We start from the raw sequence: 18,072 nt of genomic DNA, 5'->3' as shown, positions 1-18,072 counted from the left end.
AAGATTCAGCCTAAACCATGGACTCCCTCCATTACTTTGAAATGAGCTGTCTACACAGCATTGTCTATCTGAAGTGCCAGAACACAGTATATATACTTGACACTCTCAATTCAAAGTGCTGCCAGTCAGCTTATCTGATCATGATCTCAGCTGATCAGCTGAACCATCAGATTCTGAAATCTCTGAACCAGCAAGAGGAGCTGACTACTTAGCAGACAACCACCACCTGATGAAGCCAGATCAAGTGAAAAGGTCTCTGAAGTTGACAATTTGGAGACTATCAAACTTGGTTTCACTGTACAAAATAGAGTCATCATATGAAAGGAAGCATAACTGGTAGAAAGCCTAGTTGCTGATGACAACTTGCTACATTCATTTTCTGATCTACCAGCTGAGTGGTGATAACCACCATTTGACCAGTATCTAAACCTGATAGAAGCACTGCCACAAGATGCTGCTATCATTAACTGCAAACCTGACCTACTTTGGAAGCCCTGTCCTTTCAAAGGTGCATCAGACAATATTGATTGCTTCCTTATTGACTGCAAGCAGTACTTCAAGATATACTCAGTCTATTTCTCCTTTGACATTTACTGAGTCACTTTTATCTGAACATACCTCAAAGACAAAGCCAAGGTCTGATGGACTCTACTTTCTCTGAGCCTCTATTTGACCACCAGACAGCACCATCAACTGCTGTCCTGGCCCATCTTTAAGCAAATGCTCTGTGATAAATTCATCAACCCAGCTGTACAGGAAGTACATAAGAACAAAATGAAGGAGTTTCAAATGGGAGACAAGATTGCCAGCAAATATTTTGATGAGTTTGAATGACTCAGCAAGCTTATGGGAATTTAGGATGATATCACCAATGATAAGAGGATAATTGAGATACTCAAAAGAAGCACCTCTCTCCTACATTAAGATGATCTCAGATATCAGCATGAACATACCAAAGAGATATGATGCATAGAAGGAACACATCACAGAGATGAACAAAGAATGGCAATGACAGAAGGCAGAGCAGGCTAATCTTCAGAATGATCAGAAACCCTATCAGCCTCAGAATACAAAGCCTAGCAATGCTACCAATACTGCTAAGACCAAATTGACTCCCTCTACCACTCCATCATATAGGACACAGAAGACAGATACTGGCACCACATATACTAGAAGTGGTAAGCCAATGGATATTGATTGACTCAAAAAAGAGGGCAAGTGCTTTAATTGTGGCCAGAAGAGACACTTATCATGGGACTGCCTAAAGAAGAAGCATATATAGGAAGATATTAGGATACAGATTGCCAAATTACAGAAAGAAGCAGATAGACTGAAAGAACTCAGCAAGGATATAAGGGTGGAGGAGATAAAAGATGAGGATGATCAGTGAGTGATTCTACTGGATCAGCTGAAAGACTTTATGGTATGTCACAAATATCTGCTGGATGGACTTATAGTACTTCTGTAGTTATGTCTAAATTATGTATGCATCTGAATATACTCTAGTCACCTATTATGAGACCACTGAAATAATCACCTAAGGATCAAGCTCAACCACCTATGAGCTGAACAGAGAGAGCAACCCCCACTGAGTGGCTCAAGCTTTTTGACACTGAATAGACTTGGTATGCTATCAGAGATGCAAAAACAGAGGAGGAAGCAAAGGTGGTACTTAAGAATTGGATACACAGAACTCAGGCTGAAGAAGTAATTAATGAGATTATTGAAGGGATAAAGAAGGCTAAAAGATGCTAAGCCTTAGAATGGCTCAACAAGCTCAGGGGGTCCAAAAAGTACATCTGATGGCAGAGGACTCCAGAATAGGACTTGATCACTAAGGCCCAGATTAAGACACTTACTTCCTGCTCCATGTATGCAGTAAAAGCTCTGATCAACAGTGGCTGTACAGAAAGCTCAATTAATTATACTTTTGCCAACAAGCATGATTTATTCACTCAGGCCACAGCTGCCCCCATACCAGTTTATAATGCCAATGGGATCAAGAACTAAGCTGGCTCAATAACCAAGTTTGTTGAACTCTGACTAACTATTAGAGATCATTCAGAATGAATTGACTTGGCAGTCACTAACCTTAGAACCAAAGAGGTATTTCTTGGCTATAATTGGTTAATACAACACAATCCTCTGGTCAATTGGAAAACTGAACAAATTATCTTTGCATGATGCTAGTGCCAAAAAATCCCCTTCAAACTGTCAAATGAAGACCTGGAGGACTGATGGAATGAGAAAATGAAGGACAGTGAGACCATACTTGCTGTCAATATGGAGAAAGCCTTACACATCCATGCCATGCATTATGCAAACAATTTGGCTGTAAGGGCCAATGCAGGAAAGGAAGAGAAGACATTTGAGAAGATGGTATCTGAATGAGCCTGAGACTATCAGGACTTATTCAGTAAAGAAAGCTTTGATGAACTATCAGAGCTGCAGCTATAGGATCATGTAATCAAATTAATCTCAAATGCAAATATCAATCTGGACTGCAAAACATATCCTCTCAGAAACCTAGAACAGCAGGAACTCAATAAGTTCTTAGATGAGAACCTTTCCAGTAGATGAATTTGACTCTCCAAGTCATCTATAGCCTCTCTCTTCTTTTTCATCAAAAAGAAGGACAGAAAACTCTGACCCATCCAAAATTACCAAAAACTGAATGAGATGATGATTAACAATCATTATCCCCTTCTGCTTATCTCAGAACTCATAGACAAGCTATGTGAAGCATGATACTGTACCAAGTTGGATGTCAGATAGGGATACAATAATATGAGAATCAAAGAGGGCAACAAGTGGAAGACAGCCTTCTGGTGAAGAGGTTTTACATGCACACAAGATGAAAATGGTCACAGCAGAGTGCTATCCACTGATCACAACTATACCAACACACACATAACACTTCTTAGTTTGTTGGAGACATTATAATGTGATAGAGTAGCTATAGGAAGCACAATTGTCTCCTCAAATGATTCCACTGCATAGAAATAGTAATTACATGTGTACCACTGTCTCAGATCTCTTTAAGTCTCAAAGCTTTTTATTTTATCAAAACAAGAGGTGGCAACAGAAGTTGTCAGGCCTCAAGACAAAGATTACTGCAACTCAATACAATATGTTAAAACACTCCCACAAAACTCTCAAAATAGTTTCAAGCACAGCTCAGATCAATCTCCAAATCTCTAAGCACATATTACACAACTCAAAGCCTCATGCTCTAAGCAGAAACCAATCACAAACATGTCCACAAGTACCAAAGGGTTCAAACCTGCATATGAGTTCCCAAACTGGTTGTAAACCCACAGGATTCAAACCCATGCAATCCAGAGACACAAAACACAATAAAACACCATCCAACAGACCCAAAAGGTTTGAACCTCTGCCAATCTGTAGAAATATCACAATTAACCCCATTCACAGGCCAAAGGGTTTGAACCTCTGCCACCTGTAGCACTGCATATCACAAACACCTTAAAAACTCAAAATAGTGCTCTTCAGACACTGCTCTCTTATTCTCAGGCCAGAGCACAATTCAAAACCTCTTATCAAATCAAATTCAAGTCTCTCATGAGCTTCTGTGCTTCATGCAGTTCTCAAATCTCTCTCTATGATATCAATAATGGGTCTATTCTCTTGCCTGAAGTAATAAACACAAACTCAGAACTACAGTGCAAGGCTTTCTGTGCCCAATACACTGCAACTGTGGGGGGTTGGAAACTTTTTTACTACTCTTACAATGTGGTACTTAAATAGTCTACTACTGTACTTACTAAGACACATCAAATTTAGTAGTTTCAAAGTATAGGACTCTGTTCTAGAGTCTCTGACATATCATTCACATGCATGTCACAGTCTGACATGCATATTCTGCTCCAGATCAGGACTGCCTTTTGTTTCTATGCAACCTGACACCAGTTATCTCTGTCAGTGGCCTGGCCACTGGCCTCTTTGCTTTCTTATCTCCCTAGGGCAATTAATCCATGCATCAGAGTCATTCTAGACTTCTGGGATCATTCCTGATCATTTCTTTCATCAAATCTTCTCATTTCTTGGACAATCTCTCCAATATTCAGGCTTATCTCATTGTGCAACAATGCTCTGTTCTAGAACATGTCCCTCAGCAATTTAAGACCTATGCATTATTGATCAATGTGATGCAAAGTCAAGTGCAAAGTCCTGATCATATTTTGATTGTGTGCTCTTTTATTTTTAGTGGGTCTTTCTGTACTTGTATTAGCACAATTAGTGTCAAATGCTGAGACCTCATGCACAGTATGACCCCTCCTGGTATCATCCTGCTGCTAAGCCATGCTCTCCACCTATCATCACTCAAGCCAGCTGTCATATCAGTCCCATTTCACTGCACTATAGCTATATTCTTTATTGTATGCATAGAAGACTGTGATATCATCCATGTATTGTCACAATTCACAAAATTACATGCCTGGACATGCAGCAGGCATGTCAGCAGGTCAATCAGGAGGTGAAAAAATATCTCTGTATGTTCATTAATTATTGATAGAATGACTGGACCAAATGGCTCACCCAAGCAGCTTTCTAGCACAATAACTGTATCCACTCCACCATGAGAATGATATCATTCTTTGTCATCCATAGTCAACACTCTTCTATTGCCCAGACTGATCACCTCTGAACTACAACACCAGCATTCTCTAAATTTACTCCTCTCATAACAAAAATCCATGCTGAAACCCATGTCACTCTTGAAAAGGCTGCTTCCACTATGAAACACCAATATGATAAACACTGTCAGCTGACCCACAAATACTCTCCTAGTGATAAAGTATGACTAGACATAACCAACCTCTATTTTCCTCAGCCTAAATAAAAGTTGACTAACAAACAAACCAGCCTCTTTCTGGTGATTGCCAAGGTTGGCTCTTTCACATATTGCCTCTGACTTCCTCACATCTAGCATATTCATGATGTCTTTAATGAAGTCCTTCTTAACCTCTATGTTGCCTCAGTGTTCCCTAATCAGGAACATCCTCCACTGCCCAAACCCATTCTTGTCAATGATGAAGAACATTACAAAGTCAACTAAGTCTTAAACTACAAGCTTCACAAAGTCCAAGCATGTGGCAGCAGAATCCATACTATGGTCAATTATCTGGTCAGTTGGAAAGGCTACAGACCAGAATCTAACCAATGGGTAAATGAATGACATATGAATGCTGCTGATGCTATTCAGAACTATGAACTCTCTCTAGAATGATCCATTGGGACAATGGTCTTAAGAGAGAGTAATATTATGATTTTTATCCTCTTTTATCTTCTTAACCCCTATTTCAAACTTAGTCAGAGTGCCTAACCAAGTGCTCAAGACTATGGGACCTGCTTATATAATTATAATAAAAGGACTAAGCTGATTGTCTTCACAAGTACCCAAACCCTTCACTAATAAACAACACTCCTTCTGTGACAGTAACAATGAACAGAGACAAAGGACACTGTAGCATAGAAACACATAATTAGTAGGTTTATATTCATCAGGACAATCAACAGTATATAAGTAGCATAGCTCTCACTGTACATACTCAGCTTCAAGCTAAAGTTTATTCTATATCATTCACACTTGAGCTGACTCATCTTTGGTCTTGTAGCACTCTGCCTACACAGCATGATAGTGGACTCAGATGTGACTGTACAAACATGATACAGCATCTGTTTACCATGTGTTATAGGTCATGTATAACTTGGACTTAACATATATTTCTATCTACATGGAGATGTAAGTCTTTCACTAGTCAGATAGCACTCTCATATTTCTAGTCTCTGCTGTATTCAATACAATTCCATTCATGTTTCCATTACTGAGCTATAAGCAGTAGCATTGAGCATGCAAGTTGGCAACCATTAGGCAAGAGGCTTGGCATGCACTGAGCATGTGATGTGTTTTACCATAGAGAAAATAGAATGTTAAACCTCTTGTTTTTTGTTTTTTCTTTCAAAAGGAATGATCTGTTTTTGTCCATGAGAATGTCAATGAGAAATGCATCATTTTCAGTGCCTTTTTCATGCTCAAAAATCAATACTTCTTAATTTGAACAAATAGTATCCTAAAATGATAACCTTCGAGGATGGGAAAACATGGTTGGTAAAATGCCTTGAACAAAGGATATATTTCCCCCCATGATCCTTTGCCTTTAAAAGTAATCAAAAACTGAACATTTTCAGCTCCTTAAATTCTCTCTCCAAATGTCACATATTACCCCCAAACTTTCCGGGCCCGTTTTTAGCCTCAGAAATTGGGCCCTTAAAGCGAAATCATTTAAAGTCTCGTTTTATGGGGTTAAATGGCATCAGCCACGGCGGTGTTGGTGATGGATTAAAAGGGAAACAAAGCTGATGACGGAATCCTCACGTTTGGCCCACCTGTCGATCAAGTCCCCACCTAAATGGATACGCTCGTGCGTCGTTCTATTAGCATTGTCGATATTCAGTGCACTGACATTAGGCTTCCGCTAGTTTGAGATGCCTGTTATATCAAGACATCGGAAGGCCTTATATATCTGCTGCGTACAAAGGCAACTGTGAAGAATGCTCCTTTCCCATGCCTCGGGTGCGGCTGGGCCGGTTGAGATTCAGACTGTTGGGCAATTGGGTAAGCTTTCAAATATTTATGGGTAGGAGATAAAACGTAAAGGTGACCTTGATGACGATAAAGGTTCTTATTTATTCTTCAGGGCTACTAAGATTCAAACATTATACAGCCAATATTCCAAGTTATCTCAACAGGATGGGGCTTAGGTGCTGGAGCCGTGAAGCCCTGACCCACCAGGATCCGCTTTCAAGCGTGGGTCAGACAGGCAGATAGCAAGGGTTATTACTACTGTTAGCGAAGCATGTTCCACTGCCAACGATTTCGGTCATCGCTTACTAGCTATTACTCATTCGAGATCAGTTCAACGTTGCTCTATGTAGGAATAAGCCGCGAGAAGGCAAAAATGTAAATATTTCTAGTACAACTCTTCGATCCTTCCTTTCAGTCGCATCATTAACGCGCGTACATCTAGTTCAGCTTGCATGATACTCAGCGGCATGATGAGACTCGCAGCAGAATCAGAAGGTGGGTCAGCACCATTTCCATCTTGTTCGCGTACCTCAATCGTGTTCGTTTAACGCGCACTGCAACGTCTGCTGCGGATATTTTACCGGTCCAACGCGAATCTGACCCACCTTGGAAATTTGTACTTTTGGGCCATATTCCTAACATCGCCGCGAGGAACGGATCGCACGAGAACAGCACGTAGCAAGATGAATGACCTTTGAGGTGTTTACGTGCATACCTATGTTGCCGTAAGACCCACCGGGACGAATCTCACTAATATAGCTATCATTCGAGTGGTATCTATACACGACTGTTAACGCTGCATCAGACCCACCATATACGACCCACATCACCAATCCCGCTTATCAATTGAAGCTTCCATGGAAGAGTATTCACTCGGCTTTGCCGCTCCGCGAAGACGTCATATCTCCAAAATACTCTGCAATGAATTTTTTAGTAACAAATAATTTTAGCTGGCATTCCGATAAGCTAAGTGTCGCTTGTGAGGGATATATGTGACCGTATACTGCTGTATCCAGTTGGCGTGTCTGAGACTTGGACTTAAGGACCGAATCCGGCAACACCAAACACTAAAGGGAGTGGGTGGGTGGGTCAAAGGAAGATGGACGAGGCGAGAGAGCGGTGTATCAGTGAACGAGAGGCTGAACGACCTCAACGACGCGTCGAATGGAGAGAAGGTAAGTCACAAGTGGATCAGGGTTCAAGGTGGTCATATTTGTACGTATGTAGGTAGGAAGCCTAAGGCCTCTCTGTCCGCTGTCTTAGCTTATCTCGGAGGATATCTAGCTACCAGTCCTCACTTGGGCCTCCTTTTCTGTGTAAATATCCAATCCATGGACGGGGATGGTTCTGAATGTATGTACTGTTTCCATCTATGGGATGCTGTGCGATTGAAATTCTATGTTTAGTGAAACATCTTACAGTAATGATTTTCAGACTTAATTTTCGCATTGCGGCGTGCACAGCCGCTTTTGGATACCCAGTCCATTCAACCGCATATAAAAGCTAGCAAGTACGAATGACAGTTCACTATAGACTCTCACAATGCGCAGAACTCCAGAGCAATTAGCTGCAGACCAGACTGGACCCGCCCCCGCCATCGTCACCGCTGACTTGAGCGGGAAGACACTTATCCTTGTCGGTGCCAACGCTGGTCTCGGGTTCGAGGCTGCTAAGCATTTCGCCAGGATGAATCCTGCGCGACTGGTGCTGACGGCAAGAGATGAAGCAAAAGGCGAGAAAGCGCTGGCCCGTAGGTGCATCCAATTATCAATTTTACAAACTCGACTCATTCTGGTCATTACAGAGATTCAGAGCGCCACTGGTTATACCAAGGCAGAGTTGTGGATTATCGATCTCGCCAATTTCAACAGTGTCATCTCGTTCGCTGATAGAGCAGAGCGTGAACTGGACCGATTGGATATCCTCATAGAAAATGCTGGTATGATGACTTATGAGTACGAGCAAGTAGAGGGTTGGGAGAAAACGTATGTACTGTCTTCTTCCGGAGGACAAAGGCTGATCACCGTTTTAGTTTGCATACGAACAACCTCGGTCCCGGATTACTTGCTATTCGTATGGTCCCCAAGATGGTTGAGACGGCTCGCAAGTATTTGGTCAACCCACGAGTGGCGGTCGTCTCGAGCGACACGCATTATTGGACAGAGATAGAAAAGGAAATCATCGCTTCTCCTAACATCCTCGCGACACTGTCAAGCAAGGAGTATTGCACGCAAGAGTACGTCTTGATCCCTCGCTGCATCGTATCTCTGTCACTGACCTGTGAACAGGGTGATGCATCACCGGTATCACGATACCAAGCGTTTGTAACTTGGCTCTCTACATGAACTTATCTGACACGCTAAGACAGTGCTCAACATTCTCTTTGCTCGAGCTCTGCAACTCCATGTCCCATCTTCCCCGGCGATCACCGTCTGCGCTGTTAACCCAGGACTCTGCTTCTCAGGACTCCTGTCTGGTATCCCTACTGACTCTGAGGTGGCGGAAGCCTTGCGAAACGAGCGAGAGGAACTTGCATTCACCACGGAAGAAGGGAGTCGGCAGCTGGTGTATGCTGCCATTGGGTCCTTGGATGACGAAGAGACGCTCCGTGGCAAGTACATACAGTTGTCCAAGGTCACGGAAGAGAGCGACTTTGCGATCAGTGAGGATGGAATGATCGTCCAGGAAAAGATCTGGGTACGTGGTTCTTTATCGTCGAGTTGTACGGTGGTGTTTCTGATCTATGTGCTTAGGAGGAGATGCTCGAGATCTTTGGTAACATTGATCCCAAGGTCTCGGAGGTCGCCGAAGTGTATCTGACGAAGGCTTGAGTTGAGTATTCTCGATGAGTGTTCAGTACGTCGGCCATGAATATTTGAATGACTGCGTTATCTCTTCGTTTCGTTAACTATATGGAGAGCACCTCTCTACAGATGTGAGTGCCGTAAGTTCACGTCATGGATGGGTATGTATCACGCACTTACTACATACTCCCAACCTTCGCATCATGCTGCAAGATGTACCTGCACAGATCGAAATGGCCAAGACCGAAGTTTTGCCAAAGGTATGCCCAGTAGCTATTGGCGAAGGGCACCTGGACTTCAAAGCTATGGATTTCTTTTCGGAATCACCAGTCAAAGACTGTGATGTATACTTCGTAAGTACGCCATACCATGCTGATTGTTTCTCCCTTTGACATAATGATTCAAAGCTGAAAAATATTTGTCAGTCGCATCCTCATGAGGTCTGGGCCGGGTACTCACCATTTCTTCTAGACATAACTGGACGGACGAGGAATGCAAAACGATTCTAACGAGTTTGGTGAACGCCATGTCGTCGAATAGTCATTTGTTAATCAGTACGGTGCTTCTCTGCCATGTCATCCATTGCTGACTATGGTCGCAGACGATTATATTATTCAGCATGTGAATAGAGACAGGAACACCTCTGAATCAGCATTAGGTCTTAGGCTGGCACCGGAGCCTCTGTTTCCACACTATGGTGCAGGGCGCATGACCCGGTACAGCACGGATCTGGACATGACGTTCACTTACAACAGTCAGGAGTGCACTTTGGAGCATTTCATTGAACTGGGCCAGGGGGTCGGGCTGAAGTTTGTGCGTGTAGGATGCAGGAGAGAACAGTATTGTCTAATTTTGTTTGGAGTGAAGGGGCGCCGACATTGGGTCCATCAGAAGGATATGCTAATAACATGATTCGAGCATACGTGTAGGGACCAAAATCTCTTACCAAAGTATTGATACCGAGTGCTGAGAGCTTGAGGAGCCTTGTCAAGATCATGTAGGGCTGTGAAGGACATTGCGAGTGGAAACAGCAAACCACAAAGAGTGAAAGATCTCCTCCTGGCATCTCCATCAATCTAGCCCGCAGTGCTTCATAAAAACTATTAATATTCCATAAGGCATCGCCCAGGGGAGAGACAGTGGAAAGCCAAATCTCTGCAATGCATGGGTCTTTTTTACTTCTGGAAGTGCATCTCTCTGGTGTCCTCTAGCTCGTTAATCTATCATCCGGATAGGGCTGTAACCATATGGTCCGTTCATCCTTGTACTTGCTCTTCAGCCTCATGTCCGACGCCCAAATAGGTCTTTCCATATGTACACATGTCTATCCAGTTTTGCTCCTCAATGCCCCAATAACATCGGGATCTCTCAACTGTTTGAACATGAAAGAGCACCTACTTCTTGCTGGGCAGGACAGATAGTAGGTTTATGAATAGTAAAAGCATTTCGATCGTTGATGTTGTCTCTGGCACGGACGTGGCGCCATCATTGCTGACGAATGATCTGATATATTATTGTCTTTGCCCCTTATCGTCATGACGATTGTATATATTTATGGGTCTCTATAGGTCCAAACGTCCGCGGCAGCAAAAACTGAACAGACGCGACATCATTCGATGGCGCTGGCGAAGATACTGACTGCAAACTCACACGGAAGTGTTACATTTAATTCCGTTCAATTTGGTGCTGGCTGCTACTATTCCATATATAATATCGAAAGACGCACGAATGGAATAGCCTAAGGTAACGACTAAATAGACTGAAATTTGTGTATCACAAGCGGCTCGCCTGTTGAAAACTGCTTGGGCATGAGAGTACCCATCCTATGCTGTTAAACCGGTCTACCTTGGATCCAAAGTACCATCTGCTTTCGGATTGACAACATTTGCTATGCGAACGCTTACCTGGGATGGTAAACAAAGTCAGAAGAAATGAGAGGAATGGCGTGCATGTTGTCTGCTGTGATTATGTGGCCAGCCATCTCACTCCAATGGAAAATGGTTGTCTGAGACAAAGACCACAGTTTGATCATTGGCAGTTATCGATGACTACCGGGCCAATGTGGGCAGGAACTTGAAGGGCAAACATGTGTTCTGGTCATCTGACCGTGACAACTCTGACTTTTGAAACTGCCAGTAATAGTAAACCCTATGTGCATGTCTGTTATGAATACTATTAGCATTCAAGGAGATCTGCCCACCCGGGCCAAACATCGGTGTATCGCTGCAGCTGTACCGATTTTGAATGTCACAGATCATCCCAGCCAGCTGTACGAAAATCAAAACCCAGACTCCTGGATGCTGGTCAGAGACAAAGACCTGCATCCACTTGATGGCCATCCTTTAGAGTTGCCGTATCTCAGGGCCAACTGGGAATACGGAGGTGTCGCATCGGCTTCGGTAAAATGTGTTCATCCGTGCCAGTAGGGGCCACTTTCTATTCGTTTTTGGCCTGAATCATAGTTGGACCATGTGCAGATCCGGCATTTACGAATGCAGAGGGCAACACTAGATATGGAGATGTTATTATTGCTATCATAGATATGCCAGCGTAAGATGATGGAACCGTATCGCTAGGTCCAAGAGAAGGAATCGGGAATGGCTGGTGATAGTCTCAGTTGTAGCTACGGACAGGCGGGAAACTACGGCAATGCAACACGTGATCTCGGAAGAAACGGACCGTGCCAACGACAGATAGAACGTAGAGCCGATTACGGAAAACATCCGTTATAAACGCTGTAGATGCCGCGCGCTGCAGGTAGTAATATCGAGAATGCGAGGAAAGCTTCAAGTTTTAACATCGTTATCCAGGTCGCCAGTTAGTCCAGGCAATACCGCCTGCAGAACGTAACGCCGCCGTGGTGCATGTGCATGAAAGGCAGAGCAAGAGGACATTGGAACTCCGCACAAAATTAGCTCTTGACATCGACCAACACAACGACAGGCAGGTATTTTGCGCTTGTTCTTGTACTACCACCACCTACCTCACACAATGCCAGTCCTCCATCGACATGCATGGAAACTCGTACCCAGCCACTTCCCCATCCAGCAGCTATCTGTCGAATTGATCCTGGAGATATGAATTTGTGGTCTGTTTTCGTCCAAAGTCGCGTCTAAACGCTCGCAGATATTCGCTTGGTGTGCACCGCTGGATCTGGTCATTGTTTGAAGTGTATGCAGGAACATCAACGCGATATTGGACCAGCATGGGCACCGCTGTCGGACTCATGCAAGGAATAATCTTCTTCGCCTGCCTGACGTACCATCTGTCCCGAGCAGCAAATTCAGCGAAACCGCCTTTATCAACTATTTCTTCAACTCTGGATGCAATAAATGTTTTGCAAGTAAATGCCCCATCTCACTGCCCACAGAGCTGTGGTCGTTCCATAGAAAATGCATTTTCCAATCGCACAAACGTGAGCTGCATTCGCATTCGTTGACCAATGCTGAGTGCTGATCTAGGCGGGCTGCTTGAATCATTTTACGTCACACGTCCTCCATGCATAATTGTCCCTTCTCTTACTCGCCATCTTGGCTTTCAGCGATCAGCAAAGATATTTCTTTTGCTACGACCTGCAAGAGCAATCCCCACCTAAGGACGAGCCCATTCTTCTACTACTATACTGTGACGCATTCCCAGAGAAGAAGCTCTATTTGGTGAAGCAGGCAAAGAAAGAGCTCGCCTGGTATGAGCACCTCTGATCGTTGAGGAACGAGGACACACTCCATGAGGTGCCAACTCTTCCATGGCATTTGTTATCCATCCACTGACATCGACGCAATCAGGTGATGACTGAGAAGAAAAGGACTCGGAAAATTCTGGGACAGGTATGCCCTGCTTGAACTTGGATCCATCGCTTAAACAGGCCTAGCATGCAGGCAAGATGCGGAAGTGGATGGCTGAATACAGTCGCGAGCTTATCGTCGTGAAAAAGAAAAATCGTGCATTGTATGTTTTTCCTTACTTGGTTACTCGCACTCATGGATCACCCGTGGCTTAAAGACCACCACACAAGCCAAGCGCCTCAATTATCAGGCCACTCTTCCCACTCCAACAATCCACCGAACGTTGGAGTTCAACCGGCATTTAACATGTCTTACACTGACAGGTACATTGTTTCTTCTGGTTGCACCGTACCATTGCTGAATTGCGGGTAGTTTTGCACGATATCATGACCCAAGTCGTTCAGGAACACAATGAGCTCCGGGCATGCCGAAGTGTTGCCAGACAGTAATTTACGTCTCCTTGACTGGTGATATCACCTGCGTCGTTCGGACGGCGTTTAATGGGGTACATTGACCACATTATGAGTCCTTGCAATTCCAACCAATTGATTCTATCATTCAATAATGCACGGCAGTACCTATCCTAAACACAACAGTTAGCCTCCCTATTTTGAGATTGTCTCAGACCATTCCAGCCACCTGAACAAAAATCAAAACTGTGAATGTGATGTTGCAGGTGGGGCAGTGATTTCTGTGGACTGCGCATTGGCGGCCATCCTCCGGATTTGGTCGCCATATCGCAGAGGTACGGGGAAGTGTAATGACTTTGGTGAGTTAGATTCCTTCAAAGGCGATATCGTAAACTCCAATTTAGGCAACTGAGACACTGCATCCTCAATCATACCCGTTTCATTATGTCTTGTTCCGTGTATTCATTTCGTTGTCCTAGGAACCACCCGCGGAGACAAATCCAAAACCGGATGCCAAAAAGGTATTCAATGCTTTGTATTTTGAAATTCAGGGCTAGACCCTTGTCGCCAGAACGCTGCGTGTCCCGGTATGTCTGTGCAGCGCCGCGCCTCAGATGGCCATGTTATCGTACTCACCTTTTGTCAGACAAAAGCGAACGAGACCTTGAAGACCTTGCAGAGAATACAGGGACCGCCAAAATGATCCCTCGCGATGTTCGTTTTTATATTTCTTGTGTCTGCCTCTGCTAACTGGTCACGCAGAGACACTCAGACAATTGTACTTCTCATTCCTTGATTTGTTGGACTCTTGTAAATATATCTTTGTTGCAGCCTCACTCTCAGTTTTGACGTCACGTCCATAGCGCTAGGTTCCGTTGTGTCTCGCATCCTAAACAAAATTTTCGCCTGCATATATGCGTAAAATTGGGTGATTAATCGTTCAAATATAATGTTTCAGCGACACACGTCCTAAACTCCTGTACCGAAGGCAGAAGTGTGCGTCACCTTGGCGCCTTTACCTCCTTGCCTGATATGCTTCTTACGACGTAGATGGTCTCGCCTTTTCTGCAGTAGTTCGATAAGGGTCTCGATATGATAGACAACAGATGATCCAGATACATGCTCCGCCTCCGGCTGCACTTCTTGTGTGAGGACGTCACTCTGTGCTTCTTGTGGCGCACCTGGAACATACTATTAGTCCAGCAGAGCAATGTACGAAGGGCAGCAGGTAAACCCCACGTATGCAACGCTGACATTTCACTCGTCGGTAAAAACGACATCGTGGTGCTCGAAGAGTGGATGACCATTCTTTAGGGCATATCAGAAAATAAACATGTCGAGGAGCATGATAGAGGTAAGATGTATCATCTGCGGTTTCTGATGGAATCTTACAATCTCTTCCGCACGGACTCTGCTTCGTCTAAGAAATCACAGAGGCTGAGGCAACCCGGAGATGTTCTTGATCAAAATTCAGACATGATCGTGGAGTTTCTTTTAAAAAGAGCGGATTTTGCATTTCCTGTTCACCAGCGACCACCACCACCGCTATAAATCAGATGGACGACTACCTGTACGACAACTTGGAGCAGATCAAGGGGGTCCCACCCTCGGGGCCGCCTGATGAGACAGATAATCCAACCCAATCTGCACCTGCTTCGTTTTCCTACGAGCGGATGGCTAAATACCACTACCAGCTCCACTTTGATCCCGAGCGGGATCCAGATTTTTTCCCACAGACGCTTTGCGAAGAACACCTCTCCAACGGATATGGCCTTCACAGCCTGTTAACGACGGACTCGCGCTTCAGTTATGGCGACATTTCACCATTTCTCTCGGAACTTCCCTTAGATTCTGGCACGACACCATCCACCTCACTACAGCGACCCTCAACACTGCCTATGTATGTCAACGTATCGGATCCCGTATGGCCTTCATCGTCCTCAGCACTCTTTTCATCACTTACGGAGCATCTTCCGGACGCATCGCTTTCTACTGAGGCGAAAGCACAGCCCGCTCATCAGGACTTCTCGCTATCTAGCAAGAAGCGTAAAAGGCTACGGTCTGACTTGCAGGTGTCCTCCGCCTCTAACTTGTACACGGGGTCTTCCAGCGATGCACCACGGTCGCGATCTGAAGACCATGAATCGGATTCTGGTTCGGTCTACTGCCCTAGTCCAGGACCTTCGACCCCGACGCCTAAAAGGAGAACTCGATCGACCAGATCGACGAAGCACTTTCGCGAGAAAGGCGACAGTGGAGACGAGCCGACGGTCGTTGCCAATGGCGGTAAGAAAATTCGCGGAAGGAAAGTCGCTGTTGCCCCAGAGTTTCGTGAAGGTGGTCAGACTGTAGCAACGTCTCACAAGGTGCTTCCATCCACTTCGCATGGAGTGAAAATAGAGGGCAGTCCCAAGAGGCTATATGTTTGTACGTATGAAGGATGTGACAAGGCCTTCGGTCGAGGCGGGCATCTGACGAGACATATCGACTGTGTGCATTTGGAATGCAGACGTGAGCTCGACCTTTTCACTCTTTGGTTCCAGTGCTCACAGTTCCTTAGCTTTTGAATGTCCACACGAAGGCTGCACGAGCACTTTCAGCAGGAAAGACAACATGAACCAGCATATGGGAGTCTCCCATCGTCTGCCGCCTCCAGCGATGGAGATGTCGAATGGGCCATCACCATCCAAATTCTAGAGGGAACGCAGGTGGCACACATCGCTGCAGCCAATAAGCCTCCGCGGAAGCAAGTACAATAGATCCGAAAAGAGGTATTCACTGCTCGATATTTTTAAATTTAGGATAACAACGATATCTGTGAATACTAGGATCATTCCATTGCGTCTTAAAGGACTTTGTGTGTAGACTTGCAGTAGAATAAGACAATAATTAATCTTCATGCAAGCATTTGTCTTTGGTGATTGAGGTGCGGAGAAATTGCGAGTGTTCGTTCTCGCTGTTACACTGGAATGTCGGGCGCATTACTGGTGCTCCGTATTAGACATTACGAGGATATCTTAGAAAGCAGCTACGTTGTCCAAAAGTGTCCTGGTTATGATATCTACAGTTTTAGATCGGCCGAACAAAGCTAGGGCAGATGGACTGGATCACGCTCATTGGAAGGCCACCCAGAGGAAAAGCAGATGACGTCACTCCTACTCCTCGGGATGCGCGGATGCGCAATTAAGCAGCAGCATTAAATTCGGCACCTATTGACGACTGGTAAACTAGAATTCTATCTGTATGTGCTCCATGGCGAAAGAAAAGGTGACTGAAGACACACTGAATTTCATTTTCGCCATCGGTGAATCCGTCCGTCTGCATCAATTGAATCAATGGTGCTTGAACTAAGGAGGAAACATGTTGCGTCTATATAACGGTTTGAATTGCCGTACTTTGGATTGGACAGGCCTACAACATCATTTGCCAATCTCTGAGACACATGCTAAAAAATGCGATTTTAAAATCGTCATGCTGAGCACCAGATTTTTAGTCGCATACTAGCCGATAGACGGAGACATTACATACATTTAAAAACCCAACTCGTCAAGAGGCCCTACTGGGGACGGACTGGTAGCTAAAAATACCGGACCGCGAGCTCAAATTGCATGTAGCCCTTGTTGCTAAAAATTGAGTGCACAGTATCTTGGAGATATGACATCTTCGAACCAATACTCCTCAATGGAAACTTCAGTATAGGCTGCATAGTTCTGACTGAGCATGGACAATTGGTGATGTAGGTGCAGACTAAAGCCATACCAGAGTAACATCGGCACGGTAAGTCTTAACGGGCACGTGAACGCTTGAAGTTGCTATATGTTGTTCGTTACAGCAGAATATCAGTGTACGTGCTAAACGAACATAGATTGAGGCGCACATGCTAGATAGAAAGAGTGCTGACCCACCTTCTGAATCTTTCTGCGACTCTCCATCATACGGCTGAGTATCGCGCAAGTTTTCTGAACCGGACATACGCAACTGAAGAGGTGGACCGAAAAGCTGTACTAGAAATATTCATATTTTCGCAAACGCATAGCCTATTCCTGGACTGAATAGCGCTGAAATGATCCTAAATGATTAATGGGCAGTAAGCAATGACCGAAAATCATCGACAGTGGGAACGCACCTCGGCGAGAATAGTGATAATTTCTTGCTATCTTCCTAACCCTGTCCGAAGTATCACTCGAAACCGGGTTCCGGTGGGTGTCGAGATAACTTGAGTATTCTGGCTGTATAATTCTTGCTCTTGGTGACCCTGAAGCAAAGATATGGAGTTTTACGATGCGTCTCGCCATCAGGATGACCCTGATCGTACCTGTAGGTACTGAAAGCCCACCATGCTGCCCGACCGGCGACCGTCTGAAGGTCAGCTAAAGCTGAATAATGGACCAGCATGGGCACCGCTGTCGGACTCATGCAAGGAATCATCTTCTTCGCCTGCCTGATGTACCGTCTTTCCCGAG

At 44.7% G+C, this 18,072-nt stretch overlaps 7 protein-coding genes across 7 annotated transcripts in view; 5 read left to right on the top strand and 2 right to left on the bottom strand.

Moving 5' to 3' along the window:
* Window positions 1–7,873: 7,873 nt before the first annotated feature.
* BT62DRAFT_975919 (NAD(P)-binding protein) lies at window positions 7,874–9,441 on the top strand (the record flags this gene model as incomplete). The annotated part of the gene is made up of 7 exons (XM_043189213.1): window positions 7,874–7,963; window positions 8,017–8,360; window positions 8,415–8,595; window positions 8,643–8,846; window positions 8,899–8,930; window positions 8,979–9,307; window positions 9,364–9,441. Exons 2-7 carry the CDS (start codon window positions 8,153–8,155, stop codon window positions 9,439–9,441), a joined length of 1,032 nt encoding a protein of 343 aa, XP_043033871.1. The 5' UTR covers window positions 7,874–7,963; window positions 8,017–8,152.
* A 176-nt stretch (window positions 9,442–9,617) lies between these two features.
* On the top strand, window positions 9,618–10,343 carry BT62DRAFT_1080873 (uncharacterized protein; the record flags this gene model as incomplete). The annotated part of the gene is made up of 5 exons (XM_043179614.1): window positions 9,618–9,771; window positions 9,822–9,834; window positions 9,886–9,968; window positions 10,016–10,223; window positions 10,277–10,343. 5 exons carry the CDS (start codon window positions 9,618–9,620, stop codon window positions 10,341–10,343), a joined length of 525 nt encoding a protein of 174 aa, XP_043033870.1.
* Window positions 10,344–12,492: 2,149 nt separating this feature from the next.
* On the top strand, window positions 12,493–13,241 carry BT62DRAFT_938043 (uncharacterized protein). The gene is made up of 3 exons (XM_043187453.1): window positions 12,493–12,829; window positions 12,956–13,145; window positions 13,200–13,241. The coding sequence occupies exons 1-2, from the start codon at window positions 12,807–12,809 to the stop codon at window positions 13,113–13,115; spliced, it is 183 nt and encodes a 60-aa protein (XP_043033869.1). The 5' UTR covers window positions 12,493–12,806; the 3' UTR covers window positions 13,116–13,145; window positions 13,200–13,241.
* A 1,231-nt stretch (window positions 13,242–14,472) lies between these two features.
* On the bottom strand, window positions 14,473–15,068 carry BT62DRAFT_624004 (uncharacterized protein). Its single transcript, XM_043181655.1, has 2 exons — window positions 15,020–15,068; window positions 14,473–14,964 (listed from the first exon to the last, which is right to left on the bottom strand). The coding sequence occupies exon 2, from the start codon at window positions 14,914–14,916 to the stop codon at window positions 14,611–14,613; it is 306 nt and encodes a 101-aa protein (XP_043033868.1). The 5' UTR covers window positions 14,917–14,964; window positions 15,020–15,068; the 3' UTR covers window positions 14,473–14,610.
* Window positions 15,069–16,011: 943 nt separating this feature from the next.
* Window positions 16,012–16,306, top strand: BT62DRAFT_910670 (uncharacterized protein; the record flags this gene model as incomplete). The annotated part of the gene is made up of 2 exons (XM_043183806.1): window positions 16,012–16,120; window positions 16,170–16,306. Coding segments are annotated over 2 exons (246 nt in total), but the record flags the coding sequence as incomplete, so codon positions are not given.
* Window positions 16,307–16,886: 580 nt separating this feature from the next.
* Window positions 16,887–17,830, bottom strand: BT62DRAFT_938041 (uncharacterized protein). The gene is made up of 5 exons (XM_043187452.1): window positions 17,736–17,830; window positions 17,515–17,678; window positions 17,369–17,460; window positions 17,138–17,309; window positions 16,887–17,083 (listed from the first exon to the last, which is right to left on the bottom strand). Exons 2-4 carry the CDS (start codon window positions 17,579–17,581, stop codon window positions 17,187–17,189), a joined length of 282 nt encoding a protein of 93 aa, XP_043033866.1. The 5' UTR covers window positions 17,582–17,678; window positions 17,736–17,830; the 3' UTR covers window positions 16,887–17,083; window positions 17,138–17,186.
* The window catches only part of BT62DRAFT_938040 (uncharacterized protein), a gene marked incomplete at its 3' end in the record, with an annotated part of 855 nt that continues 428 nt past the window's right edge, over window positions 17,646–18,072 (top strand). Inside the window, exons 1-3 of the mRNA XM_043187451.1 lie at window positions 17,646–17,678; window positions 17,736–17,864; window positions 17,925–18,060. Of these exons, the coding sequence (XP_043033865.1) occupies window positions 18,003–18,060 (58 nt within the window). The 5' untranslated portion in view covers window positions 17,646–17,678; window positions 17,736–17,864; window positions 17,925–18,002. The remainder of the gene's footprint in view (window positions 17,679–17,735; window positions 17,865–17,924; window positions 18,061–18,072) is intronic.

This window comes from Guyanagaster necrorhizus (assembly GCF_019112545.1).
Source record: "Guyanagaster necrorhizus MCA 3950 unplaced genomic scaffold BT62scaffold_50, whole genome shotgun sequence".
Classification (NCBI taxonomy): domain Eukaryota; kingdom Fungi; phylum Basidiomycota; class Agaricomycetes; order Agaricales; family Physalacriaceae; genus Guyanagaster; species Guyanagaster necrorhizus.
Note: the sequence above shows the minus strand (reverse complement) of the source record. Positions and strands in the feature narration are given on the sequence as shown.

Bases quoted from the DNA above. Each gene is read 5' to 3' on its own strand.
- BT62DRAFT_938041 (XM_043187452.1), bottom strand. From the start codon at position 17,581: ATGTCCGGTTCAGAAAACTTGCGCGATACTCAGCCGTATGATGGAGAG. The intron at 17,461-17,514 runs GTGGGTCAGCAC...ATGTTCGTTTAG, and splicing joins GTCGCAGAAAGATTCAGAAG to CACGTACACTGATATTCTGC. The intron at 17,310-17,368 runs GTATGGCTTTAG...AGAACTATGCAG, and splicing joins ACCGTGCCGATGTTACTCTG to CCTATACTGAAGTTTCCATT.
- BT62DRAFT_938043 (XM_043187453.1), top strand. From the start codon at position 12,807: ATGCATTTTCCAATCGCACAAAC. The intron at 12,830-12,955 runs GTGAGCTGCATT...CTTGGCTTTCAG, and splicing joins CATTTTCCAATCGCACAAAC to CGATCAGCAAAGATATTTCT.
- BT62DRAFT_624004 (XM_043181655.1), bottom strand. From the start codon at position 14,916: ATGGTCATCCACTCTTCGAGCACCACGATGTCGTTTTTACCGACGAGT.